A 25698-nucleotide genomic window follows, 5' to 3' on the forward strand; every position below is an offset into this window, starting at 1 on the left:
ATTTATACTCCACAAGATCAAATCAGAACACACTGAAAAGACTTGTTTTGACTTTACATCTTCTAAAAGAAAATCTCACGGGACACCACACAAATGCAAAGAACCAGTTTATTTCTACTCAAGCAAGTTAATTTAATCAAACGAGCGCTGTAACAACAGGAACAGAACAAAACAAACATTGGAAATGTAATTACTTGGTTTGTTTGGCCTTGCACAAGCAAGACAAAATGTACAGCTTCATTTTATAGCGAAAAGGTGATGCAGAAACAAAAAAACAACAAAAAAAAAGTCTGCCTCTCAGCATTCAAATAGTCCAGGAGGGTTTGGGAGGACAATTTCCCCCCCCTGTTCAAACTCAAATGTCACAACTGAGAAACATGCAAACAAATCCTCAAAAACTAAAACACATCACATCTTATTACAAAAATATTACTCTGGGTTAACTGAAACCCAACACCGGGCATCGGAGTGGAACTTTATCCACTCGAAACACAATCAGCTCTTGAAATGGATCATGCATGTCGTCAAAATCACCCTTTGAGGTCTTCATTCAGTAGACAAACCAAAACAACCTGCATAGCACTGCAGAACTGAGGCCTGAGAGCGAGTGTTTACACACTCCAACGCACACGGATGGAGCCTTTGCTTTGATACAAACTTTAAAAAGAGAAGAACTCTTCCATTTACACAAAGTGAACTAACATCCTATCTGTTGTCGATGTGTCCTTACAATTGAGGAAGCATACAAAACTAGAAATAGACGACCGCATCGTATCCCACCGGGCATCTGTCAATCATACACAAAATGGGCCATTTTGATTTGACATTGTCAGGGAGGTATTCATTTGACACTTTGGACTTCAAACTGACATGCCCCCGCCCCCAAAAAGAATCTGAAGTATCTCCCTAATTCTGCCTGCTGGCATACAGAACAAAGCACAGGTTATATTTGAGAACAGACAATCTGTAGATGACCTCAGTCCATTGGATGTGATGTGGGAGCGTGTCTTCACATTAAGTGGTTAATTTTGGGGCGGGGGAGGCGGAGGTGCCGGGGGCATGCCAAACGGCGGCATGCCCGGTACTCCCATCCCCATCATGACGAAGTTGGAAGGGTCCATTGGCGGAGGGGGCGGCGGAGGCGGGACGTACATCATGCTGGCCGAGCCGGGGGGCGGCGGCGGCGGAGGAGGGGGGGCGCCGGGGGGCAGGGGGGGCTGGACTCCCGGGGGGGGCGGCACCATGGAGGGGGCGCCCATCGGAGGTGGGGGCTGGGGCGCAGAGGCCGTGGGCTGCTGCTGCTGCTGCCATGGAGGGAGAGAGCCCGTGCCAGGGCTGGATGTGGTGGTGGGGGTATCTGCGGGGGGGGGACAAAAAGGAAATGGGGGGGGGGGGGGGGTTAGCACTGAATGAATGAGTGTGTACAATTTTGTGTGTTCTTACTTTGTTGCCAGGGCAGCGGCGTGCTTGTCGCCATGCTGCTTGTCGGCGGTGGCGGAGGAGCTTGCTGTTGCCACGGCGGCAAAGGACCGGAAGGGGGCGGTGGCGGCTGACTGTTGGGAGGAGGCGGCGGAGGGGGCATCATGCCCATCGGGGGTGGCATCATGCCTGAAAAGCACAACACAACCCAAAACAGTTATGTACTGAAACAATCACCTGTTGTGAAATGCACTATACAAATACAATTGTATTCTATTGTATTACTATTCAATATTTCCAAATTTACATAGTTGCTTTTTTTGTATCGGAAGCTATTCCCAGCAAATCACTGAAACACTTATTTGCATTTTTGATGCACTTTCTGGGACGTCTTGCACTGTCAAAAGTAGAATTAAACCGATATGTTTTTTTCAGGGCCAATACCGATTATTAGTCGTGAAGAAGGCTGATAACCAATATTTGGAGCCGATATTCATTTTCAGTGAAAGGGAAAATATTGTCATAAAAAAACAAAAAAAAACAAATAAAAACTCTTAACTTTGTTGAAATGCCTTTACGCATGTTTGTTGAACATTTTTTCAGATTTGCATCATGTTAATGTTTTTTATTATACATTTTTGACAAAGATGTAACTTGTAAAATTTTTAAATTGTAAAATTCTTCAAAAGTAACATGAAAACGTGAACAATTGCTCCCTATAGTTTTTGACAGTAAATAAAGTCCCCCAAATTTCAAAATGACACGTTAAAATTATTTTTTTAAATTTTAATTTAATTTAAATATCGGCACCGATAATCGGCCCGGCCGATAATCGGCCTATCCCTCGTCAAAAGATGGAGCCGAATGTGTCCAGGAAAATTTGGTGCTCACCCATGGGGTGTCCGTGAGGTCCGGGGCCCTGGCCCATGGGCGGAGGCGGAGGTTGCATCCACGGGGGAGGCATGCCGTTGGGGTTGGGGGGCATGGGAGGGCCTCCCATGCTGGGCATGGGGGGAGGGAAGTTGTGAGGGCCTCCTCCGTGCATGCCGTGGAAGTTCCTGTTGTCGTTTGAAGCAGAGCCCATCCAGGGAGGACGATTCTGTCGGGAGACGCCTAATTAGTCGGAAACAAACTAAATGGCAACCGGCGGATCTCCATCAAAATAAAGAGAGAAATACCGGCGGTGCCTGGCTGCTGGTCACAGAGGCCCGGGGGGGTCCTCCCTGCGGGCCGGGGTGTCCCCCGCCGGACGTCGGCAGCGGGGCCTCCCCCAGCTCAGCCATGAGCGAAAGGTACTCCTTGTCCATACGAGCCTTATCCTGCGCCGACTGCGGGGGCTCGCCGCCCGTAGCTCTTTGGGCAGCGAAGGTACTGCGCCATGCAAACATGGAGACATTTAGTTTCGACGCCAGGATCAAGTCAACTCAAAAACCGAAGGGTTTGCATCTTGACCTGGTGTACTTGCAGTCCGAGGAAATGTGGCCCGCGCCGCCGCACTTTGTACACAGGGTGGTGTTGGTGATGCTGCGGGGCTCCGTGTTCTGCCAAGGACGCAGGATCCTACGGACACAATTGTTTCAATTTGCTGGACAAGAGTAAGCTGACTCATACACTCAACTTCTGCAATGCTTTTTTTTTTTTTTTTTTAAGTGAAAATACTGAACTTGTTCGTGAAAAGCATGTTAAATATTTTTGAAAAGGTTTATCCTGAAATTTGACCTCAAAGCTCAATATGCCTGATTCTTTTTAGTGTATTTAAATCTATATGAACCACTAAGTGCTCCTTTTTTTTTTTTTTTTTAATGAGGCCAGACAACATAATTAAAAATAGTCTAGACGTTGCTCATGCGGAACTAAAGCAGCTCATTTTTCCCCCTAGTGTTTTCAAGAAATTCCTGAAATTGCATCTATCACATAGTCCCAAATGTAATAAAAGGGCTAATAGGAAAGCAAGAATTGGTGTTTTTAAAATTACATGATCTATGAGGAATTAGATTGTAAGGTTTTGAAATGGGAGTTATATTTAGACTTTAAACTCTTAATATAGGCAATTATGAACATTTCTGTGGGGTGAAGGGAGTTTCCATTATTTGAATAATTTTCAAATCACTTTGGGGATTAGCGAAGGTTCACTGTAAATGCACAGTCTCCAACAAAAACTATGGCCTGACTGATAAACCGGCCGGCCAATTTAATCAGCTCATATTAGCACTTTTAAAAATTGACCCTGTTTTTTAACATTTATTTTTCCTGTTATGAAGTTATAAACGCAGTAAAAGGACAAAGTACTGCAAAACAGTCAAATGTTCTGCCTGCAATTCATATATTTTGTTGTTGTAAACTCAAAGGGACAACTTGTATTCTCCCAAATATCTGAATAAGCATGGGCCTCAAGATAAAAAAGCATATGGGCGGGGCCCAATTAACTCATTCAGTGCCAAAGTTTTCACATCGCAGACAGGAATGTATTTATATTGTTTTCAAATTTTTTCAAACGTTAGGGGAAAAGAGGATCTGAAAATGTGTGGCAGTGTTAAAAGCTTACAACTGACCTGTTGTCATCTTCCCTCAGCGTGCCGTTGAGCCTGGCCAGCTCTCTCAGCTGCATCTTGCGCAAGTCGTTCTGGTCCTCGGGCGTCTCGATGCCTTGCTTGAGGATATTGCGGATCTGCGGGCGCATCATTTATTCATATGCATTCAAAGCTGAAAGGAACAACGCAGCCGGGGATGCTGAGGTAAATACCTGCTCCACGGCTTTCTTGACATTTTCCATGGTGTTGGCCGTGACCAGGGCGTGCAGAGGCTCGTCCTCGCCGGGCAGCATCTGTCCGTCTTTCCTGCCCACCTTGCCCTCCTTCACCGAGCCTTTGCCGCGGATCATGATTTTGGCGCAGCATTCTTTTTCGATGTTCTTCAAGGTGTTTCCGCTGGTAAACAGGAGAAAACACACGCAAATAAGATGGCACAAAGATGACAAAGACTCCACCCTGGACTTCTGACTCACCGCGGTCCAATAAGCAGCCCGACAAAGTTGATCTCAGGGTATTCGTCTTGAGGAATCATCACTTTGTCGTTGACTCTGGTGGCTGGAGGTCTGCACAGAAAAAGGACATCACACTCAGTGGCACAAAAATGGGCCTTCAAGTTGCACTGTGGTACCAAAAACCAAGAATGGGCCCAGTGGCCCACCTATATCACTCGTCCGGTAATTGATCTTACTGCCATTAATCAAATCAAATTAATCAAATACTACAATCGTTGGTTGCATCCCAAGTTTTTCATCTTATTGAATAATCGGTTAAACTAAATTGTAGATGATCTAAAAATGAGTTTAGTTTTCATTCAAGTAATTGGTAAATAATTCTGTATATTTACCATGACAATAAATAAATGGTCAATTATAATTACATAAAAAAATACAAATAACAACTATTTGAAGAAAATATATATCTATATCCTATGGGCTTGTGTATGTTGTAAAGCCACCAACTTCCTTCACGGCGCGTTTGGGCACGTACTTATAATCGGCAGGCGGTTTGAACTCGGGGTTGAGTCCGACCATTTCGGTGATGAGGGCGTGGCGCTCCTCCTCGATCTTCTTGCGCGTGCGATACTCGCGCGTGTTCAGCCTCTTGCCCTCGCTGTTGTAGATGGGCTCCGGCGATGGAGACCTGCAGGCAGACGGGACACAACAAGGAAACCGTCAGCGCCTTTTCGCACACCCCCCGAGCAGGCCAATTTGCAATTATCTAATCAGAAAGTCTCCCTACGGCTAAACTCAGCAACCGCCCGTTTGTCCCCCCCCCCCCCCTTCTGTCATGTGGTGATATAATGCCGTATCATAAAATGTCGATCGACTGAATAACAACTGCGTATTCTATGTGACTTGTTGCCAGTGCCGGAGAAAGTGAGTGATTCAGGAATACAGCAGCGACACGTCTCACACACACTGTTCAATACAACTCTGACTAAGCAGAGTTACTCTCTAAGTCGTGCTCCAATACGCTGGAGGGGCGTCAAAGGCAAGCAAATGCATGGCCATAGTTACACCTGCATACAGGATTGTTGGCCTAAAAGAGAGAAAAGTTGGGAGGAAAATGAAATCCTAAGCAGAGGCGCTGAGAGCTGCTCGGTGCTTGACGTGGCGGAAGAGGTCCGTACCTCCCCTTGGATGCTGAAAACCTGCGTTGCTGCGTTAGGGAGGCTCTGTGCTTGAAAAAGGGTTAGGTTGACGTGGGTAATTTGGGTTAGAGGAAAGGAATTAGGATTAGATATCCACCTTTTCCTACGTATGCGCTCCCGGCCGAGAGACACATTTGTTCACCGTGTGACGTGGAGCACATGAAGGGAGACATCAAAGAAAATGATAAGAACTCCAGCGGTGACGACGTGAAGCACTTCCGCTCGACTGTCCCAATAGATTTGGGAACGATGCATAAGAGGGATTCAGCTGCAAAAATCAACCTCTGGGTTGCTGTGAAAACGGCTGCTTATGTTTTTACAAACTCTTCAGCATGTACAGACGACAGGGATGCTAAAGCGGGGTACACACATACTGACAATTGGGCCTATTTGGACAATTCCAGCCATGTCAGCTCAGGCCCCATTATCGGATGTCCCTGAACGCGCTCCAGCTACGTCGGACGGCGCTGGAGTAGAGGACATCCATGCTGGCCACACATCGTCAATCATCTTTGTAAGTTATTGATCGATATAATTAATGAAATATTTTTCCCTCCAGATTTCTTGTAGCGTTCTATTTTTTATTCAAGTTTGAATGTTTTTTGTTTTTTTTAAATCAACTTTCACTCCTTCTTCGCTCAAACACGTCATCTCGGGTCGGCGCCGGGGATTTTCGTCAAGCACGCAACCGAGATCACGGCAATGAGGAAGGGATGGACGAGACGAGGTAATGCGTTCGCTTGATGTGGGAACGCTTTGGATTTTGTAAGAAAGGAGATCGTCTTGACAAGACAGTTGCCGTGTATAGCCTTTGCAAATGCCCGGTGAAATATAACGGGAACGTGTCAATTTGTCTACACATCTCGACAGTTGTTGTGCCAATGTAGTTCCCTCTGAGGGAGCGCGAAAGCATCGAGTACCAGCGGTGAGACATTACTTGATTGTTTTCACTTGATACTAAGAACACACTTTTGTGTTTTTTGACTTAGTTTTATAAACAAGGCTTTGCAAACAAAAAAAAAAAAAAAAAAACACACTCTCATTCCACGACTGATAGCTGCGTGGACAAGCAGACGAAAGAAAAGTTTACTCAAAGTGTGTTTGATGACCACTCCGAAGGTAGGACATCTCAAAATTACGCAGAAAAAAAAAAAATCTCAAAATTACGTAGAAAAAAAATAATCACTGGGTGCACCAAACGGCAATGAAAAGGACGTCTGCAGCCCATTAGAGAGGGTAGGTGGGAACATTTTCTAATGTATTTGACAGAGAAAAATCAGAAAGACTCAAGTTGCAGGGGAAAGGGTTTCAAATTGGCTAACTACACTGGCACAACAGTTTTTGCTGCGAGAAAAACATTTTTTTGAAATGCAGTATGTGAGTCTTTGGCAAAATTGTTTGCTGTTGCTCGTTATACAGAACAATCACAGCAGCAGGTTCATTTAATGTGAAAATATATGTGATTAATACTTGTATTTTTTTTTCCCACAAAAGGTTATATTTTGTTCAGACATGAAGCACTTTATCAAAAAGGTGTGTTCACATTGATGTTTTAAAGCATAAAAACAACTAGCTTGTTCTCATAAGGTACATTGGTGTATAAGAAGAAAAATAGCTTGTTCTGATAATGTTTTTTTCCTTACATTTTGGAATCACTAAAGCTGAATTGGATTTAAAATAAAATCTAATGGGAGGAAAATTGTTTATTTGGAGTTACCTTCAGGTAGTATAGGTTTATTTACAGAAAAGACTGTTATCATATTGAGTGGCATCGTTTAAAACAGCAATCCACCGCTTTGTACCCCCCTCATCTATCTATGCATCCATGTATCTTAGCGGCTGCCATTTTTCGAGAATCCCGCAGTACTCCCACGGGATCGGAATCAACTACCTTTCATCTCTCTAACAGGATAAAAACTTCGCGGGAACAAGATTATCCAGTAGGAAAATAAAATCCTTGGAGAGTCCATGAGGAGAAATGAGGCAACAAAATATTCAACAAATGAGTAAAAGGAAATTTAACTTTTTTTTTGTAGTTGACCTCCAAAATGGGAGCAGTATGGGAGCAGGACGTCTGTTTTCTTCGGGATGGGACAGGATTTAAAAATATATATATACTTTCTTTCTACTATGGTCAGGGACACATTTTCTGTGGGAGTGGGAAGGGAGAGAAAATCCACTTCCGTGTCACCCTCTAATATAAATATATATAAGTGTGTGTGTGTGTGTGTGTGTAAGAGAGCGAGAGAGAGAGAAAGAGATGCATATTTACATAGGTTTTATGAAACCTGAAAAGTTGAAGCGCCAAATCCACCGACTTGCTTGTATTATTTTTGTAATCTGACTTATGTTTACGCCACACTTGTTTGGTAGAATTTTGTGAATATCGGTAGACTGGAAGTCAAGTGAACAACTAATTGAGGTAGATAAACCGTCTTTCATATTAGTACATGGCTCATTTGGCTTCATTTGAGCATAAACCTATCCTATATAACCAAAACATTTATGTATAACACATTGATATTGTTGATTTTAATATAGGTCAATCTTCTTGTTTGTGAAAAATAAATACATCGGAAAGACCCTGGAAACATTCACATTTTAAAATCGCAATTGCAATATTGGGGTGTGACTTGGGTTATGCAATTTTTCAAAATAGTTTGGCCCTAGTCTGTGGTTTGTTCGGGGGGATTTTTTTTCCCCCTTCTCCTTGGACAACATTTGGGGGTTGATAGTCTTAAGTGTCAATCCTGTTCAATATTTCCGACTGCAAATTTGACCGAGCCACGGACTTGGTGATTGTGATTTAAAACAAACGATTGGCGATCAGCAAGCGACCTGAAGTAGGCGCGGTTGCCAGTCCCAATTGAAGATGCAAATGAGCGTTGGTCTAAACGTCTCTACCAAGGCAAAATATCGAAAAATCGAGTTTACCACCCTAATGTCTTTTCCAGGTAAGTGACTCAAAACGTGCCATGTTGCCGTTGTTTGATTACAAAAATTGTAATTGTAAATGTAAATCAAATGTGTGCACTGTGCACCCCTGCTTAACTTAAGAAAACAAACAATTATGAAAGCAAGCCACTTCCTGCGGAACATCTATAGCGGACACTGAACTTTTTTCACGTTAAAAACTCCTCAAATATGCCGAGTGGTGATCATCTTGTCCATTGCTGTCCGCTAAGAGAAGCTAAACAGGCTGGACAGCGTACGGCTCTCTCTCACTCTTTCTCTGGTTACTTTAAAAAGAACAAATTTGTCTCCACTATTAAGGCTTTAAAAGTTATATGGTCGTTGACCCAAACCTGTTTGAAAAAAATCATTACGCATAATGAAGGTATTTGCTAATGTTGTAACACAAAAACATGTGCGCCCACAAACAAAAAAGCTTGAGGTGTAAAAATTCCATGACTAATTTGACAGAGCAGGATTCAAGAAGAGAGTCAATATTCATGACTTTCTTGCCGATCTGATTTTACGCACAGTGTTGCTTTGTTGTTAATGGGACACCCATGTCACGCAGGCAACTACTGGAAAAGAACTTTTGCCTTCAAGTGACTGTGACTTTACTGCAGTGCCTTCAATTGTCAAGCATCAAACTTTTGGGACAATCCATGCAAGCCATGATGAATAATTAGCAAACGATAAGTCACTTTTTTCCTCTACAACTAGGATTTTTTAAAAACTACACCTGTCAAATCTAACACATCTTAAGACTCATTCTAAACACCACACGACATCGAAATGTACTGAAAATGAGCATTTTTCTTCCAAAACAAAAATAAGTCAATAAGGTAGAGAAAGTGTTACTGTTCATGGGTTTAATCTTTTTCCGACCTGTCCTCAGGGTTAACAGGGATTCCCAGGTCTCCTGTACGCAGTTTACGTGTCAGGTCTTCGATCTGCAGTTGGACTGGAAGAATTCAGGTTAGGAAAGAAAAACAAGGATGGGGAGAAATGTGGTTATCACAACGCCATCAAAAAGGAGACAACGCTCCCAACAGGGGAGCACCGTCTCGCTCATTTAGGTTAGCAAAAGATGAAAAGCAACGGGGATTTCAAACGCATGTGAGACAACATGTATAGAAAAATCTAATTAAAAAAAAAAAAAAAGAGGGCATCGAAGCCATTACTTTCGACCCGGTCTTAACATTAGCAATTATGCTTATCGTGGACGATGACAAAACAGGTTCAACAACTCACAAATCGATCACCACAGGAATCATTTCAATCGTTTATCATAACATTCACATTTATGTCAGAACGGGACCAAATAATAAGCAAACAACACAATGACATCAGCAAACCAACGGTGCGGTGCGGCTGTGTTCGGAATCACTGGCTCACTTCTTGCTCACTGTTATTTAGTTCACTCATCAGATGGATTAAAAAATCACTTCCAAACACTACTCTGGCACATTGCTGAGGCACAACGAAAACGTACTGAATCAAACTCAGCTGGTGGACCTTCCGTAATTCATACTCTACAGACGCATTTTAACGACCTTGTTTTAAGATGACGGAATTTGGCAAAATCAATCCAGGCGGTCCTCAATTTACGAACGACTTTCGTTCCTACACTGGCGATGTAACCTGAATTTCGGCGCATGTCGTATTTCACCGTTAAATTCTAAATTTACATAAAAATGCTTGGTATAAAAAAAACTAAAATACATTAAAATAAGGGATGTTCCGATCAGGTTTTATGACACCGATACCGATCATGTATGAGTGATATCGGCCGATACCGATTCCGATCACATGGAATATCTGTATATTTTTCCATTTATTTATGGCGATTGCTATTATGCAATATTATCTGGAAAAAAAACAGCCATATTATTGCCGTAATTTTGACAAAAATTTATATATATTTTCAAAAGCATGAAGAAATACAAAACCGTTGCTGGCACAATACAACAATGACTCAGTCACAAAGATAACTGAAAATCTTAACCAGCTTTTAGTAACAGCTTTTAACAGCTCAAAATAATCAGCAGTCTCAAAAGGCTTAATTATGCAAAAAGTCAAATAACATGCCACTTAAACATTGGATGGTTCAGAATATTATCAAAGTAGAAAAAATAGTCACATGCAGGCTTCACTCGAATAAACTATTCAATGAGTTCCTAAATTGAAACGACCCAGGAGTTTGGTTTATTTTCTTGTGCATAGACAACGGCGTGGCATGAATGATGCTTTTGGAGCGGTGGGACGTCGTCGCGTATTAAACAAACTTTTTTGCCATTTCGTCACGGCAGCCAATCAGCATCAGGCATCTACGTCACACACAGCCAAACAGTGTCTTGTTCACTCTGCAGCTTTTTTTTTTTTTTTTTTTTAAAAACAGTTTTTACAGTGGCTCTGTTAGGCTGTGTGTGACACACCGCAGTGTATGGGGGACCTTCCGAGCTCTGGCTCTGTTTGGCTGTGTGTGAGACGTAGTCACGTAGTATGCCCGATGCTGGTTGGCTGCCACGAGGCGGAATGGCAAAAAAGTTGACTTGTTTTATATTGTTTAACACTCCCACCGCAGTTGGTGTGAACGTAGCAGCCTCGCCTCCGCAACGAGCAGAGGGGGAGGGACACAATACGGCTGTAGGCTGCGAAACATGAGCTGCGGGTGATCGGATGTTTTGATCGGCAATAAAAGGCTTTGAATATTCCGATCACAGAATTTTTCACGAAAAACGGCCGATCGTGATCGGTGCCCGATCGATTGAAGCATCCCTGATTAAAATATGTTGCATCCCTGATTAAAATAAAAACATAAAATGCTGTACTTAGCATTACTGCTGAGAAGTGGATTGAGAAGAAGTAGAGGAGAAGAAATGACGTCCATTTGCGTCATGACGCCGTGTGTTGCCGTACACAGTGGGTTATTCAAATGCCGGAGCAACTCTGTCGGCTCAATCGTGTAAACAGGGTATTCAGAATGTTTCAGAAATCAGAATTTTGACCTTAAACCGAATATTGACTGCATGTAAACAGTCACTATGGTGCTGGGGACAAAAAGAGGGAGCGGCACGAGCGTCGTAAAGTCGAAGGGCGCGTACGTCGTAATACGAGGACTGCCTGTACAAAGCCCTTTATATCCATTTTTTACAGATATTTTTCTGTACATATTTTCTGCTGTCTATTTGTTGTTTACTCCTTTTGAAAAGGCTTTGCGGGCTACATTGGCGGCAGTCGATGGGCTGACGTCAACTCACTGCACATTTACACAGCACGACAAAACGGCAAACTCACTACATCAGAAGCTCGGCAGAACAATATTGTGATTCCGAACACAGCCTGCGTGTGTGTAGTTCACAGACAAAGTTAGAGATTTTTGGATCTTTTTTTTTTTTTTAAGTAATAGCATTTGCACACAACTGTCTCTGTCAAACAGCTCATTATAACTGTGCATTTTATTTCTGGTAACTCCGGCTTGACTAACATTTCCATTAGTAGAGATGCACCAATAGAATTTGGCTCCACCACATCAATTGGCATTTATTCCCCATATTTCCTTCAGTGGGGTTTTCAATTATTCTATCGTGTGGCTGGCGGTGGCACATTCAAATGAGGCAGTGGGGCAACGCTGCCTGTTTTGCCACTGGCTCATTAAATCGGTGCACCTCCATTAAAAAAAAAATGGGAAAGGGAATGATGAAATTGTCTTGATATCAGTAATATAAATTTGCAGACTCACTTGTTACATTAATTCTATGACGGCATCCCCCCCATGTACCGTGTGTCTCAAAAGTCAACTAGACACTTCCTTTTTTTTTCAAACTTGTTCCAAATATCATCTAACAGATGCGGGGCTATCACCATTTGACAGCTTAGGCTTTTTGGAAGAGTATCGTTTATGTTTTTGCAATGCTGCTCCAATGTTCATTTCCGAGCCAAGGGCTAAGGGCTAAGGAAGCCTAAGCTGTCAAATGCTGTGGCTTCTCATCTGTCCAAATGCTACCTGAAATCAAATACAAAGAAGGAAGCGGATAGTGCCTTTTAGGATAAGACACCCTGTATTGTATTAGTGAATGGGCAAAAGAAACAGCCAAGTGTGACAACGTAAAAGTGGGCAAAAATGAATGTTCACATACCAGCTACAAACAACCATTACCAATGACTGGACATCGATAACAATGTCAGTTATTGAGGAAAAGGACGCGCGTGTGTGCCTCAGAAGAGCCCGTTGAGGGCCCATGAAGGCAGTCTGTGGGTGTTACACTGCTGCTGGAAGGCACTTCTGATCCAAACGATCGCTTAAGATGAGTTTTGCCCCAGAGTAGCTGCATTCAGTCAAGTGGTTTTGCTTTGCAATTTTGAAATTGCTCGATTGGTTTGCCATTGAAGCAGCATTGCTCACACTCGAACAAAAAAATACACAAAGCAGAACTTTAGCATGTTAAGGAGGACATTATGAGCTTCCATGCACAGGGACAATATCAATGTGTTGTTTGGGTGAATCAGGCAAGATGGTGAACTGTGACCTGCAGTTTATGGACAGATATCAGCAAGCAGTGGCGTTTAATCATTCGGCAGACACTACGACTTGCTAATGGATGCCCAATGGTATGCAAACTGCACAGCGGCAGGGAACAACTTCCACAGCACTGTTAACACCACTCAGAAGATGACCAATTAACAATTAACTTCGGGTAGTTTAGTAAAAACTGAAAGCAAAAAAAAAAAAAAAAGAAGTCATCTTTATGCATTGTTTAGACATGAAATACAAAAAAAAGGAACCTTCTATATTGGAACAGGTGTTTGGGAGCGACCGACGTGACGTGATAATAGTTAAATATTGCTTAAAATTTACCTATATAGGCTCTCTCTTGGTCCCGGGTCAGACCAGGGGGGATGACAGTGGGCATACCCGGTATGACAGTTTTCTGATCTGGCGTCTCACTACTCCAACGGCTCTTCTTTCTTTGTTTCTTCTGGTTGAAATCTACAAAGAGAAATACATGGGATGGTGACTAGCCTTGCAAAAACAGCAAAACTCTGTGTATAACTGAGGCCCACTATCAATGCATTGGCAATATATGTACCTATACAATTATTATTTTTTTTTTTTTTTTAGAAGAGGGGCTGCCTCTCCCGCCCCAAAAAAATATGGGGAGGCGGGATTTGACCTACTAATAGGTAAATCTGCCAGTACGCGGGGGCTGAATGTATCTGTGCAGTATAGACAACACTAACTTGGCCACGCCCACTACGGGCACGCCGTTGCTATCCAAACGAAAATTACGCTTTATAAAATCGGTTTAAATCATGACGTTCTGTTTTAACATGTTATTACGCAACATGGTGGTCGGTGATATTTGACTTGAATAAAAAAACAAAAATGTTGTTGGTTTTAAAGCGCTGGGACGGACTTCCAATTGATTTCTGAGAATGCTGAATTGATAGATGTATTAGAACAGATGGCGCTTTTACACGTGTTTGGAACTTGCGTTTAGTGTTAAAGCAAAAAAGCATTTCAACAGTATGACAAATAGAAATATTTTTTGGTCGGAGGCAGTGATTCACCCGCGCCATCGCGTTAACTAGCCACGTTAGCGTGGTTAGCTCACGTCGCGTTCGTTAGCCATAGCTTAAGCAAGAAGCTGTGCTTTACCTTGTCCGCCGGGTTGAGGCTGTTGAGGCGGCTGGGGCGAAAACCCACCCGGTGCGCTAAACTGGTGCGTCTGCGCAAAAGCCGGGGATGGTATCGGAGGCTGGAAGCCTTGTAAGGGCGGGAAGGACGCCGGGGCCCCCGTGTTCGGCATCATGCCGTTCCCGGCGCCGGGCCCTGCGTCGAAGCCTCGTTTAGCGCCGATGCTGGGGTGCAACTTTCCCAAAGGAGTTGCGTTTGCGCCCGTGGCCATTTTGGGCTGGTCCCGTCCACTCACTGTCGGGGATAAAAAGTCGGTTAGTGGAGGGCCTGAATTTGCTGAAAAAGAGATGAACGCCTCACGTTGTTAGTTTCGCGAGCCCCTTTCGAGTCATCAAAATGGCGCCTAGCTCAAAAACCACAAAAGATTGTCGCTCGCTCGCGGGCGGGGATGCAGCAGTAACACGCTCTCCTATTGGTCGCCGGAACCATCGCCTCCCAAGTAACGTCACAAGGAGCGAAACTAAGCAACTTGTCAAAGCGTTTGCCTGAACCATCCTGATTCACTTCAGCATCATCAAAACGGTACAACGTTTTAGTATTTGTCTTTGAACTGTTTAAATTCGAAAACCTTTTCCTTGACAGTAGCAGCCGCACAACTGTATGGTTCAGGGTTCACATCTCGTGTGGGCTTCCTCCCATATACCAAAAACATGCCAGTTTAATAGGAAAAAGGACATTGATTTGAACAAGTGTGACTGCTTGCTTGCCCTGCAACTGGCTGGTGACGTGAGCCAAAGCAGAATGCACAATTTTCACAATTGAAGTACGACTCACGTTGATCCTGAATGAAAAAAAAATAGAGCACCTATTTTGTCTAGGGTTGTCTGACTCCTGAATTGAATTTTGAAAAATGACAGCCCAATGGTTAATCAAGCTCTCATCGTCGGAGTGATAAGATGGCTACAAGTAGCATTAGTCCCTACTGCCAAAAATTGAATTCAAACACACCCAAACGTTGACTTAATTCTGTTTATTTATGAGGCGACAACAAAGACATCAAACGGTCCATATAATGAATCAAAATTTGATGGAAATAATAGAGTGGGTGTTAACAGCAATGCAATATCACATTTTTTCTACTATAACCCAGAGACATTTCTACTATACTGCATGAAATAAATGGAGGCGTTCCCCCTAGAAGAAAACAGCTAGGCCTGTTTTGATACGCTAGCCAAGTCTCAACCAAAATGTAGGCAATTTAAGCAAAGTATTTACATGTTACACCATTGCCTCATATACGTAGCTACACTGTTATTGTCTCAGAACTACACTAAAAAGCAAAAACATTTCATAAAGACTCGCCTAAGAAAAATCTAATCAAATCAAAATACATGCACTAATATTACACTGACTGAACCCTTAATGAACGTAGCTACTTTCAAATGGAGTGGAACGTGAATGTATTCACAGACTTTCTGCCTCACAAAGTTGGACACTGTTGAATCTGATTTTTTTCCTTTTTTTTTTTGTCTTAGACATGAGCAACTGGATCTCTTTCAGTAATACTAGTGGCCGCATGCTGAACGGCTAAGCTAACCCACTATCAGTTGTCATGTCTGTGTGAGACAAACGTCGCCAGGATCCCGCGGATAGTTAGAGGTAGTACTTATTGGCAGAAGTGGCCACCGTGGGGATCTGCGACCCCGGATACGTGTATCCTTCGCCCTCGGCGGGGACTCTCCGAATCGGACTCCGGTCCCGTGTGACATATGGGGGGACCGGTGCAGGAGGGACCTGAGGGACCTGATATGCGTCGACGCTAGACGGCGGCGCACGAACAGGCGTGGAGGCGGCCGCTGTTGCAGCAGGTGTGGGCATGGCGCGTTGTTCCTCGTAATAACCGGCGCCGTACATATTGGCCCTGTACTTCCCGTAGTAGTCCACAACTCCGTACGGATCTCGCTCCTCGTAAGGCGACCGCCGCACCGGGTAGCCTGGTACCGCGCCATAGTACGAGCCGTCGGTCTGGTATGCGGCCCCGGTGCCGGACACGCCGTAAGCTGGATGCGGCCCGAATCTCGCTGCATTCTCGAAGCCCGGACCCGCTCTGAACGCCGCCGCATTGCCGCTGTGACCGGCACCACGGGAAACGCCGGGAACAGGAGCGTAGCCGGCGCCATATTCCACTTCCGCGCCGCTGAAGCCCGCTTGATAAGCCCGGTTCTGAGCACGCCCGTCAAACCTCGAGGCATCAAATCCATCAGAGTTTGGCTCTGAGCCGTTTCTGTGGTAGCCATTTTGATCTAGCGGGCATTCTTTGGACCAGTGGCCTTCCTGCCCGCAACGATAACAACCCGATCGGTCTCCCATTCCCGGCGCAGTACGGAGGCGGCTAGTCGAAAGCTTCACGCTCATCAGTTTGCCTTGGAAAAGAAACACTCAATAAGGACTTGTTTGCAATCATTATGGAAAAAAATAAAATTGTACATCCTGCTTGGCTACTCCCAAATTATTCTCGGAAAATAAAAACCCAACGAGATTTGAACATCACAACACATCAACACATCATTAAAGCTGAAATCCGTAACTTTCCAAACTCGGGACCGCCGCACACCACGCGACGCGACAATGTGACAACCGTGAACAAATTAGTCGCCGGCGCACCCTCGAACACCTGGCGACCGCACACCTACCGACTCGCCGCGGCGGAAAAACTACGACACCGTGTCCGCGTCGTTGAAAGTTTTGAAGCACCACTTAAATTGCTACTGAACCATAAACAGTGCGATTGTCAAGGAAAAAGCCCATTGCCCTGGCCAATGTAGCTAAACTACAATAAAAACTGAAAAAAAAAGGGGTGATAATGAAGCAGTGTGGTAATTTGACAAGTTCCCGTACGCCTCCTTTTGAGCGTAAGGCTCTCCTCGCTTTTCAGCCAAAGGTGAATTTGAAATTATGATATTTTATTTCATATTTAAAAATATGAAATTATGAATATAATTGAGCATTATCATAAAACTATTTATATACTGTACCAGTACGGCTTGGCGGCAACTGGCTGGATCTCGTTTGTTACCTGGAAATAGTTTTGTTTTCAATCATAACATCCATTTTTGTTGTGCCAACACTGATGCTGTTCACCCGCAGTTCAACTGACAAAATGCAGCAAAACTAGTTGCTGATGGCTGGCAGGCCATGAAAGAAGTCGCACAACCCCGTGCCGGGCCACTGTTCCGTTGTGCTACGTTGCAGGTAAGCTAGGCTAACAGTGAAAATTTCGCAATTTTTCTCACAGTCTGATTGATTATGGGGCCCGCGCAGACCGCGGTACCAACGCGAAGCAACACGGATCGTCATGCACATTCCAGTATGATGCGCTCAATAGTGAAGTAAATACAAATTTATATTCAGTATTAACCCACCGCTGGCCAGAATTGGTGGGACTGGACAAACCTGACAGAAGATGCAATATTACGGATACCAGCTTTAGAACAATAGCTTTTCAGTAGGGCTGGGCGATACGGCGTTATAATAAAAGATCTTATCCTCTCACCAACCCACCCCAAAACAATCAGATTTTAAGATTAAAATATACATAATGGCATTTTTCCTGTTGCCAATCAATATTTTAAGATAGCTTATATGGCATTTCTCCTGTTGCCAATCAATATTTTAAGATAACTTATCAGTTTTAGACACAATCAATTTCTTTTCCCCATTGCCAAAACATGTACATAAACAAGGCCTTCAACATTAAATTTAGAATATTCACCAATTTAACATCAGGAAGTAAAACCCAGTGATTACCTTCTACCAGGCTCTTGTCCTACAGGAAAATTGAACATGATTCTGTTTGGTTTCTTAGCAGGAATCATGTTCGCTGGTTGTTTATTATTATTATTATTATAATTATTATTATTATTATTATTATTATAATTATTATTATTATCATCATCATCATCATCATCATCTATTTGCAGTTGCCCGAGGGGCCGGAAAAATTGCCAACACTGACCAATTAATCGCCCAGCCCTACTATGCAGTTGACCACGGACGTTTCACTCACCTGTTGCATATTCAAGACTTACCTGTTGATTTTTAAACAACAAAACAGTTAAATCACATAAGACATTCCCCAATAAGCCCAGCCCAAGAGGTCACCTTTAAAAGCCGTGTTGTCTAACTGATTAATGGCCTCCATGGCATCCTCCATGCGTTCCATGTGAACAAAGGCATAGTTTTTAACTATGTCACACTCCACCACCACGCCGTACTCTTCGAACTTGGCCCGCAGCTCCTGGTTGGAGCAGGCGATGTTGCCCACATGGAGCTTGGTGGAACCTCTTGTCTTGCCGCGGCTCAGCTCCACGTTCATGGCCTGGCCGTTCAGCTGATACTGGTGGAGGTTGCGGATGGCCTCCTCCGCCTCCGCCTTGCTGTCCATGTGCACAAAGCCGAAACTCTTCAGAATGGAGCACTCAGCGATCTTGCCGTACTGGGAGAAGAGCGACCGCAGTTCGTCTGATGTGGTCTCGGGCGACAGGTTTCCCACGAATATTTTCACCATTTTGACTTTTTACACTTCACTCCTGAAAGGGAAGGGGGGGACATTCAAATATCAGACTGAGCCCCATAATTACAATATAATGGACCCCGTTCATCGCAGGGGAGAACATTTCTGACCCACACGCAAAAAGGCCATATACGGTATATCCTTTTATTTATTTAGATACGTGGATTTTCACCCCTCCCACAAGATTAAAACACATTTGAAAGGCTGTGAGCGTGTGTGGGGGGGGGCATGAGTGGTAGTTTTTTTGTGTTTAGTCTCGCGCAAACAATGTGGATTTCTGCGCAACACTGTCGAACCTCATGCGCACAATACAATAGCTTAGCTAAATGACGCCTATGTCCCGGGAGGCCCAACTCGAATTAGATCCATTACATTTTCATCGTTTTACTGTACAAACTGATAATAAACAAATGAAACGCTACCATAACTACGTCTTCGGCCATTGTACGAGAATAAGATCTGAGACGCTAATGTATAGTAACGTTAGCTTTCGCCGTAGCCGCCTTAGCAGCGGTAGTCGTGGCCTACATGTGTTATTTAAAAGGCGGGGTGAGTGTGATTCAATAATTCAGGATTGGATCGATGCAACAATATTAAACCAGTAACAAAATCCGCAACCGAATATTTGAGTGTTTCAAAGGCCATGTACTACTTCTGAACGCATGGTCGCACGCGCAAAGGAACCTCGAGATTTTCACGATCTAGCCATACGTTCACGTCATCTCGCCGGTTAAATGATGGATTAGAAACCGGAGAAAATGATTTTTATATTTCGGATATTTCAACTCGCCGATTTGAGACTCTTTTTCGATTGCAATTCGACGGCCTACCTTCTGAAGATGCAGTCAACGTTCACGATCGTCACACTGGAAAATGGCGACGACGCTAATGCTAACGCTAAAAGCTGGGGGCTGGGCTGGGACTACTTTGGGCGCGTGACCGCTCTCCTTCTGCGGTGTTCATCGGGGGGATAGAAAATCCAACTTAATTTTCCATTAGGGCCAACAGTGTGAGATTAATTGAAAAAAATATATCACGACTCCGTTTTATCACACGATCCACATTTAACTGGCCAACAAGGTTTTCTTTGACTGAATAACTGCGTCGTACCAAGTCTGCTAATGCTACTTCCGGGCTGTTCACCAAGTAACCTTCCGCGTATTTATTGTACTCAATAACTTCCGGTTTTGTGAACGGTAACCCTACGCGTCATTATCGGCACTATCCTAGGTCTAAAGTTTTATCTTAACATTATGCTTTACTAGTAGTACTGTAGTGAAAACGGCAGATGTTATGGTAGGACCGTAGACATTACTGTATACGTTTGACGCCTCATTGAGCGGTTGGCCCATTGCCTACGAGCCGTAAGTGCGTCCGCCATATTGGACGGGGCAGCTCTGCCTCATAAACGGAAGGAGCATCATAATGCCTAGTTCTACAAAGTACACAATGTCCCTCGTTATAATAGTAGAGAATAGGTCCCAAAAAATTATCCGAATACAAACGTTTATATAGGGGACAAAAAATAAATATTGAAATCAAAAAACAAAAATAGTTGAAATTTCCAGGGGGTTGCAAAATAAAAAGCATTAGTAATTGTCAACAAAATGACTGTTCTTTTATTAAAAAACAATTGTTCATGTATGCTGATACTATTACAGCTAGTATGAAAAATACAATATTCACCTCCACCTATATGCAAAAAAGGGCACAGAAAAACAAATGGTGCCTCTTGACAGTGAGTCCAATCCCTGAGTCATTCACCCCGAGGATTTTCGCAACCACATACAACAGCCTAAAAAAAAAAAAGTGTATGAAATCAGAAAGAGACCTGTGAATGACATTACATGCCTTGCTATCACTTGACACTTTATTTCAAATAACTGTCACTTCAAAAAGAAAAAAAGAGATATAAAAATTTTAATTTGACACAATGAAGTCATGAATGGGATATTGGAATGTTTTTTTTTTAGCAGTCTTCACTTCTATTTGAGAAACTTAAACTAAGTGGGATCATTTTTAACGTGGCATTGAGAGCCATTATTAATGCGAATGAAATATAGCATGAACAGTAATTTATGTAAAGCAGGAACAGGTGACTTCACTGAAACAGGTTTTGTATAAACGCGTAATAAAGTATAAGCAGATAAGTTTAGCAGTAATTACTTTTAGTACGCAAACTGTGATACAGGAAATAAATGACATTAAGTTTTTGGCTCTTCCGCCACATTCACATACGAACGTGTCGGTTATAAGCCAACTCACTTTTCAAACAAGTGATGCTTGAAGAAATGTCACTGTGTGTGAAGAAATGACAAAGGATTTAAAACAAAAATCTAAACAGTGACCTGAAAATCTTGCAAAACAAGCCAGCAATGTACATAAAAAAAAAAAAAAAAAAAAAAAAAAAACTGACGTAAATGTGACACTATGGAGAGGGGAGTAAAAAAGAAAAAAAGAAAAATGCGGAACGTGGCGGCACCACGTAGTCTGGAAGCTTGACAAAATGACACTTGCTGAAAAAGTCCAAGACCTAAAAGAGAAAAATAAGCATTGGTTGTTGTGGCTTTTATTTGTGGTTTCCATCCGCAGATGTCCGAGCCTTACCGTGGGCTTCAGTACGGCGCGTAGCGTGGCGCGAAATGCTCCTTGGGCCGCGGCGGCATGAAGGCGCCCCTGCCGGCGCCGACGGGCGACAGCCGCTTGCGCTCATAGGCATAGCCTGCCGGTGCGACGGGTGCCCGGCTGATTGGGTTGTGCTCTCTCGCATAGTAAGCGGCAGCGGCGGCGGAGGGGGGGGCCGGCGCGGGTGGCGGCGGACGCCGCTCGTACGGGTCCATGCCCGAGAACTTTGAGAGGGCAGAAGGGGGTGGGGGAGGAGGGGGAGGGGGGAGATAGGACATGCGGCGCTCCTCGAAATAACTCGAGCCGTAAGGGCGAGCTCTGTACTTCTCATAGTAGTCAACACTAGTGTGAACACGGTCTCTGTCGTAAACTGAAGACCTCTCACCGTACCGTTCCCCCACCTCGGGGCCAGGCCTCCGAGGAGGGGGGGGCGGCGGCGGCGGCATCCCGCCGCCATAACTAGCCCGATTAAACGCAGCGCCAGCCATGTAATTAGGGGGCGCGCTGGCCATTCCGTAGCCGCCCCTGCCAAAACCTTGGGGACCGCGTGGGGGGCCCCGGCCGCCGAAACCTCTCATGTCGTCACCGTGGCTATTGTTGCGATCGACTGGACAGTCTTTCGACCAGTGACCATGTTTCCCGCAGACAAAGCAGCCGGTATGATCTCCCATTCCCGGAGCCGTGCGCAGCCGACTGGTGGACAGTTGTACGCTCATCAGTTTGCCTTGTAAGGAGAGAGAAGACACGCATGAGACCGGAAGCCTTCCAACACGAAGGCTCTCGCCGACTTGAAAAAACAAGCAATCACCGAGCAGGAACCCGCAGAATTGTGGTTTAGCGTCGGGTTATCCAGCCGGGTTGTACTCGAGACTCAAATAGAAGTCATCACATACCAGTGGCGTTTCTACGCTTTTTCACTTTCGCCTTCGTAAATTATCAATAGTCTGTCTTTTTTGGGGGGGAAATACAATAACTTGGATTTCTACAGTATCATTAACAGGGGGTTAGGCCTTTCATCCTTGACTCCATCTGCGCCCAAAGCCTTGTGACATTTGTTATTCAAAGATACTTTTGGGGATTCTCATCCGTTACTGACAAATATTATCGCGTTAATAAAAGTACTTAGAATTTCAAGTTTTGGTATCTATGACGTTTTCACCGTGGTATCGTACCAGTTTTGTTACTTTAAGCAGGTATCGAAGTCAGATTTTTGTACCGTGACACTAGAGGTTTTAGTAAAGTCAAATTGCCTGGAGAGGTTGATTTAAGTCCACCTGAAAGGTTAGTCACGCTCGCTCACTCGCTGGGGAAAATATCAACTGAGGGATTTTTGGTGGGGGGGGGGGGTCCCGAGAGCACAATCCAAATCTATGGACAGCATAGAGCACCAAACCGAGAGGTCACCTTTGAAGGCGGTGTTGTCCAGCTTATTAATGGCATCCATGGCATCCTCCATTCTCTCCATGTGAACAAAGGCATAGTCCTTCACTACGTCACATTCCACAACCGAACCAAACTCTTCAAACTTGGCCTGCAAAATGTCCGCCGTGACCCCTTCGCCGAGGTTGCCCACATGCAGCTTGGTGCTGGACTTGGGCCTGCCCTTGCTCAGCTCCACGTTCATGCGCCAGCCGTTCAGCTGGTGCTGGTTAAGGTTCTGGATGGCCTCCTCGGCCTCGGACAGGAGGCTCATGTGCACAAAGCCAAAGTTCTTGACTATGTCGCACTCTGTGACCTTGCCGTACTTCTCAAAGAGGGCCCGCAGCTCGTCGACGCTGGTGTTGCAGGCCAGATTTCCGATAAAGATTTTCACCATGACTGCAGACGCTTGGCGGATCCTGTAAGAGTCAAAAGATGTGATTCAAACGAAAAACAACACTTGTCGAAAGTTTATGAATTAAAAAAAAAAAATCTGAAATGCAAGTACATTTTTCAAATTTTTGCGCTGATGGCAAATTTGTCATTGTTTTTTACTGTCTAACAAATCAGGTTTACATCATAATAAATGAAATATGTAGTGATAAAAATTAAGAGTTAGGCTCAGCAAAAGGCACATAGCCCCAGAAATGTCGTTGCCGCATTACATTTAAATTAGCGTTGATTATACGCGGATTTTCGCAATTCGCGGGCCGGCCCGGTCCACTGTACTGTTGACATGATGCATGCAAAGTGAGTCGCCAGCCGATCACCTGACACATTTTGACTTTGACTAACAATTCTTCTAATTCACACTTGGGGGCAACTGACAATATTTACTGAAACGAACAAATGTTTTGAGATTATGTGGCTGGTAAAAACTACGCACGGGGGGGAGAAACATACACATGCCGCACAAGGAAGGCCGGAGCCACATTCGAACTCCCAACAACAAACTGTGAGGCAGACGTGCTAACCACTCATCAAACCCGACGGGTGGAATGAAAGCGTACCTGGTCAGAGTCGATCATTACATGAAAACGCCGCCAAATCGGTTTTGATGCTATGATGTAGTGGCTCGCCATCAACGTCTCGCCGCAGTGTACCAACGCGCGCTAAGCAAATGCTAAGCTATGCTAGCAAGCCCGAAAGTCGCTTGTTTGGAAAATTACTCAATGCCATCTATTTGATTCAAAGATATCTCGTCCAAAGTGACATTGCCTTTTATTAACGTGTCGCCGGAGTCCACTGAGCCGATGAAAACTAGACCCTCGTCCACGGAACACTTAGCGTGCGCATGTTTGCTAGATGTAGGCGGGCACAATATGCGAGCTAGTAAACGTTTCACCGAGCGAACCAAAGTCAGCAACGATTGGTAACAGCAAGAGACTATTAAATGTCCCCGCCGGGCTAGTTTTAAATGTTAGATTTGATGTAAAACGCCGATCTTACCGGTGTAAAAGAAAACAGGCCCCTACGCCAATGAATGAGGAGTGAAATGGCGCCTCCAATGAAGCCCCGATGCGGCGTCTTCCTCTTCCTCAATGTGCGCGACTCAACGCCACAAAGGCACGTTGCTGTCTTCTACTGGTCACAAAAGGGACTACTTGTAGCATTAAAACCACGAAGCGTCGATGACGTCTTTGTGGTGAGGTGTGCTGTAGGTGTGACAGAGGAGTTCAAGGTGGAGGTGGGACTGCATCAGGGATCAGCTCTGAGCCCCTTCTTGTTTGCTTTGGTGATGGACAGGCTGACAGACGAGGTGAGACAGGAATCTCCATGGACTATGATGTTTGCAGATGACATTGTGATCTGCAGTGAGAGCAGGGAACAGGTCGAGGAGAAGCTAGAGAGGTGGAGGTTTGTCCTGGAAAGGACAGGAATGAAGGTTGGCCGCAGTTAGACAGAATATATGTGTGTGATTGAGAGGGACCCAAGTGGAAGAGTGAGGTTACAGGGAGAAGAGATCAAGGTGGAGGATTTTAAGTACTTAGGGTCAACAGTCCAGAGCAATGGAGAGTGTGGAAAAGAGGTGAAGAAGCGTGTACAGGCAGGTTGGAACGGGTGGAGAAAAGTGTCAGGTGTGATTTGTGATAGAAGACTTTCAGCTAAAATGAAAGAAAATGTGTACAAAACTCTGGTGAGACCAGCGATGTTGTTTGGTCTTGAGACAGTGTCACTGAGGAAAAGACAGGAAGGAGGCAGAGCTGGAGGTGGCAGAGATGAAGATGCTGAGGTTCTTTCTGGCAGTCACCAGGAAGGATAGGATCAGGAATGAGTACATCAGAGGGACAGCACATGTCAGAGGTTTTGGAGATAAGGGCAGAGAGGCCATACTGAGATGGTTTGCACATGTCCAGAGGAGAGATAGTGAATATATTGCTGGAAGGATACTGAGTTTTGAATTGCCAGGCAGGAGGCCTAGGGAAAGACCAAGGAGGAGGTTTATGGATGTAATGAGGGAGGACATGAAGGTAGTTGGTGTGAGAGAAGAGGATGCAGAGGACAGGGTTAGATGGAGGCAATTCATTCGCTGTAGCGACCCCTGAATGGAAAAGCCGAAAGGAAGAGAAGAAGACGGTACTAATTATGACTCAGAATTACAATATGACTTAAATTTATCGTATTACAAAAATCCCATAAAGTTTTTAAAGAATAAAAAATAGAAGTGACAGGAAATACCATGCTTTCGTAAAATGGAATCCAGGGGAACCAAATAAAATGAAAACGGCAGGGGCCCCAAAATTGAACCCTGTGGAACACCATATGACTGCGGGGCAGAGTGGATAAAGGACATAAATGGTACATACAGTATTATGAAAACAGCAGCACTGTATGCTGGTGGTTAGCATGTCAACCTCGCAGTTTGAGGTGCGGGGTTGCACTCACTCCC

The 25698-nt window shown here is 44.3% G+C and overlaps 2 protein-coding genes across 4 annotated transcripts; both read right to left on the reverse strand.

Annotated features, from left to right (window-relative positions):
* Nucleotides 1-94: 94 nt before the first annotated feature.
* On the reverse strand, nucleotides 95-19922 carry sf1 (splicing factor 1). Of its 3 annotated transcripts, XM_086054992.1 has the most exons (14): nucleotides 19595-19922; nucleotides 18353-18780; nucleotides 14213-14485; nucleotides 13412-13543; nucleotides 9439-9514; nucleotides 4938-5090; nucleotides 4424-4513; nucleotides 4163-4346; nucleotides 3972-4087; nucleotides 2872-2979; nucleotides 2598-2790; nucleotides 2311-2518; nucleotides 1444-1608; nucleotides 95-1357 (listed from the first exon to the last, which is right to left on the reverse strand). In XM_086054992.1, exons 2-14 carry the CDS (start codon nucleotides 18756-18758, stop codon nucleotides 1023-1025), a joined length of 2439 nt encoding a protein of 812 aa, XP_085911118.1. In that variant the 5' UTR covers nucleotides 18759-18780; nucleotides 19595-19922; the 3' UTR covers nucleotides 95-1022. The 3 variants fall into 3 exon arrangements, with proteins under 3 accessions (XP_085911118.1, XP_085911125.1, XP_085911134.1); XM_086054999.1 differs by lacking the exons at nucleotides 18353-18780; nucleotides 19595-19922 and adding an exon at nucleotides 14552-15832; XM_086055008.1 differs by lacking the exons at nucleotides 95-1357; nucleotides 1444-1608; nucleotides 2311-2518; ... (7 more) ...; nucleotides 13412-13543; nucleotides 14213-14485 and adding an exon at nucleotides 15207-16614 and having other exon boundaries at nucleotides 19595-19918.
* A 435-nt stretch (nucleotides 19923-20357) lies between these two features.
* LOC147150775 (RNA-binding protein 4.1-like) lies at nucleotides 20358-24385 on the reverse strand. The gene is made up of 4 exons (XM_086055020.1): nucleotides 24258-24385; nucleotides 22794-23227; nucleotides 21372-22113; nucleotides 20358-21297 (listed from the first exon to the last, which is right to left on the reverse strand). The coding sequence occupies exons 2-3, from the start codon at nucleotides 23203-23205 to the stop codon at nucleotides 21380-21382; spliced, it is 1146 nt and encodes a 381-aa protein (XP_085911146.1). The 5' UTR covers nucleotides 23206-23227; nucleotides 24258-24385; the 3' UTR covers nucleotides 20358-21297; nucleotides 21372-21379.
* Nucleotides 24386-25698: the final 1313 nt, after the last annotated feature.

Source organism: Filicampus tigris, chromosome 2, assembly GCF_054856515.1.
Source record: "Filicampus tigris isolate MCC_2025a chromosome 2, RoL_Ftig_1.0, whole genome shotgun sequence".
Lineage (NCBI taxonomy): Eukaryota > Metazoa > Chordata > Actinopteri > Syngnathiformes > Syngnathidae > Filicampus > Filicampus tigris.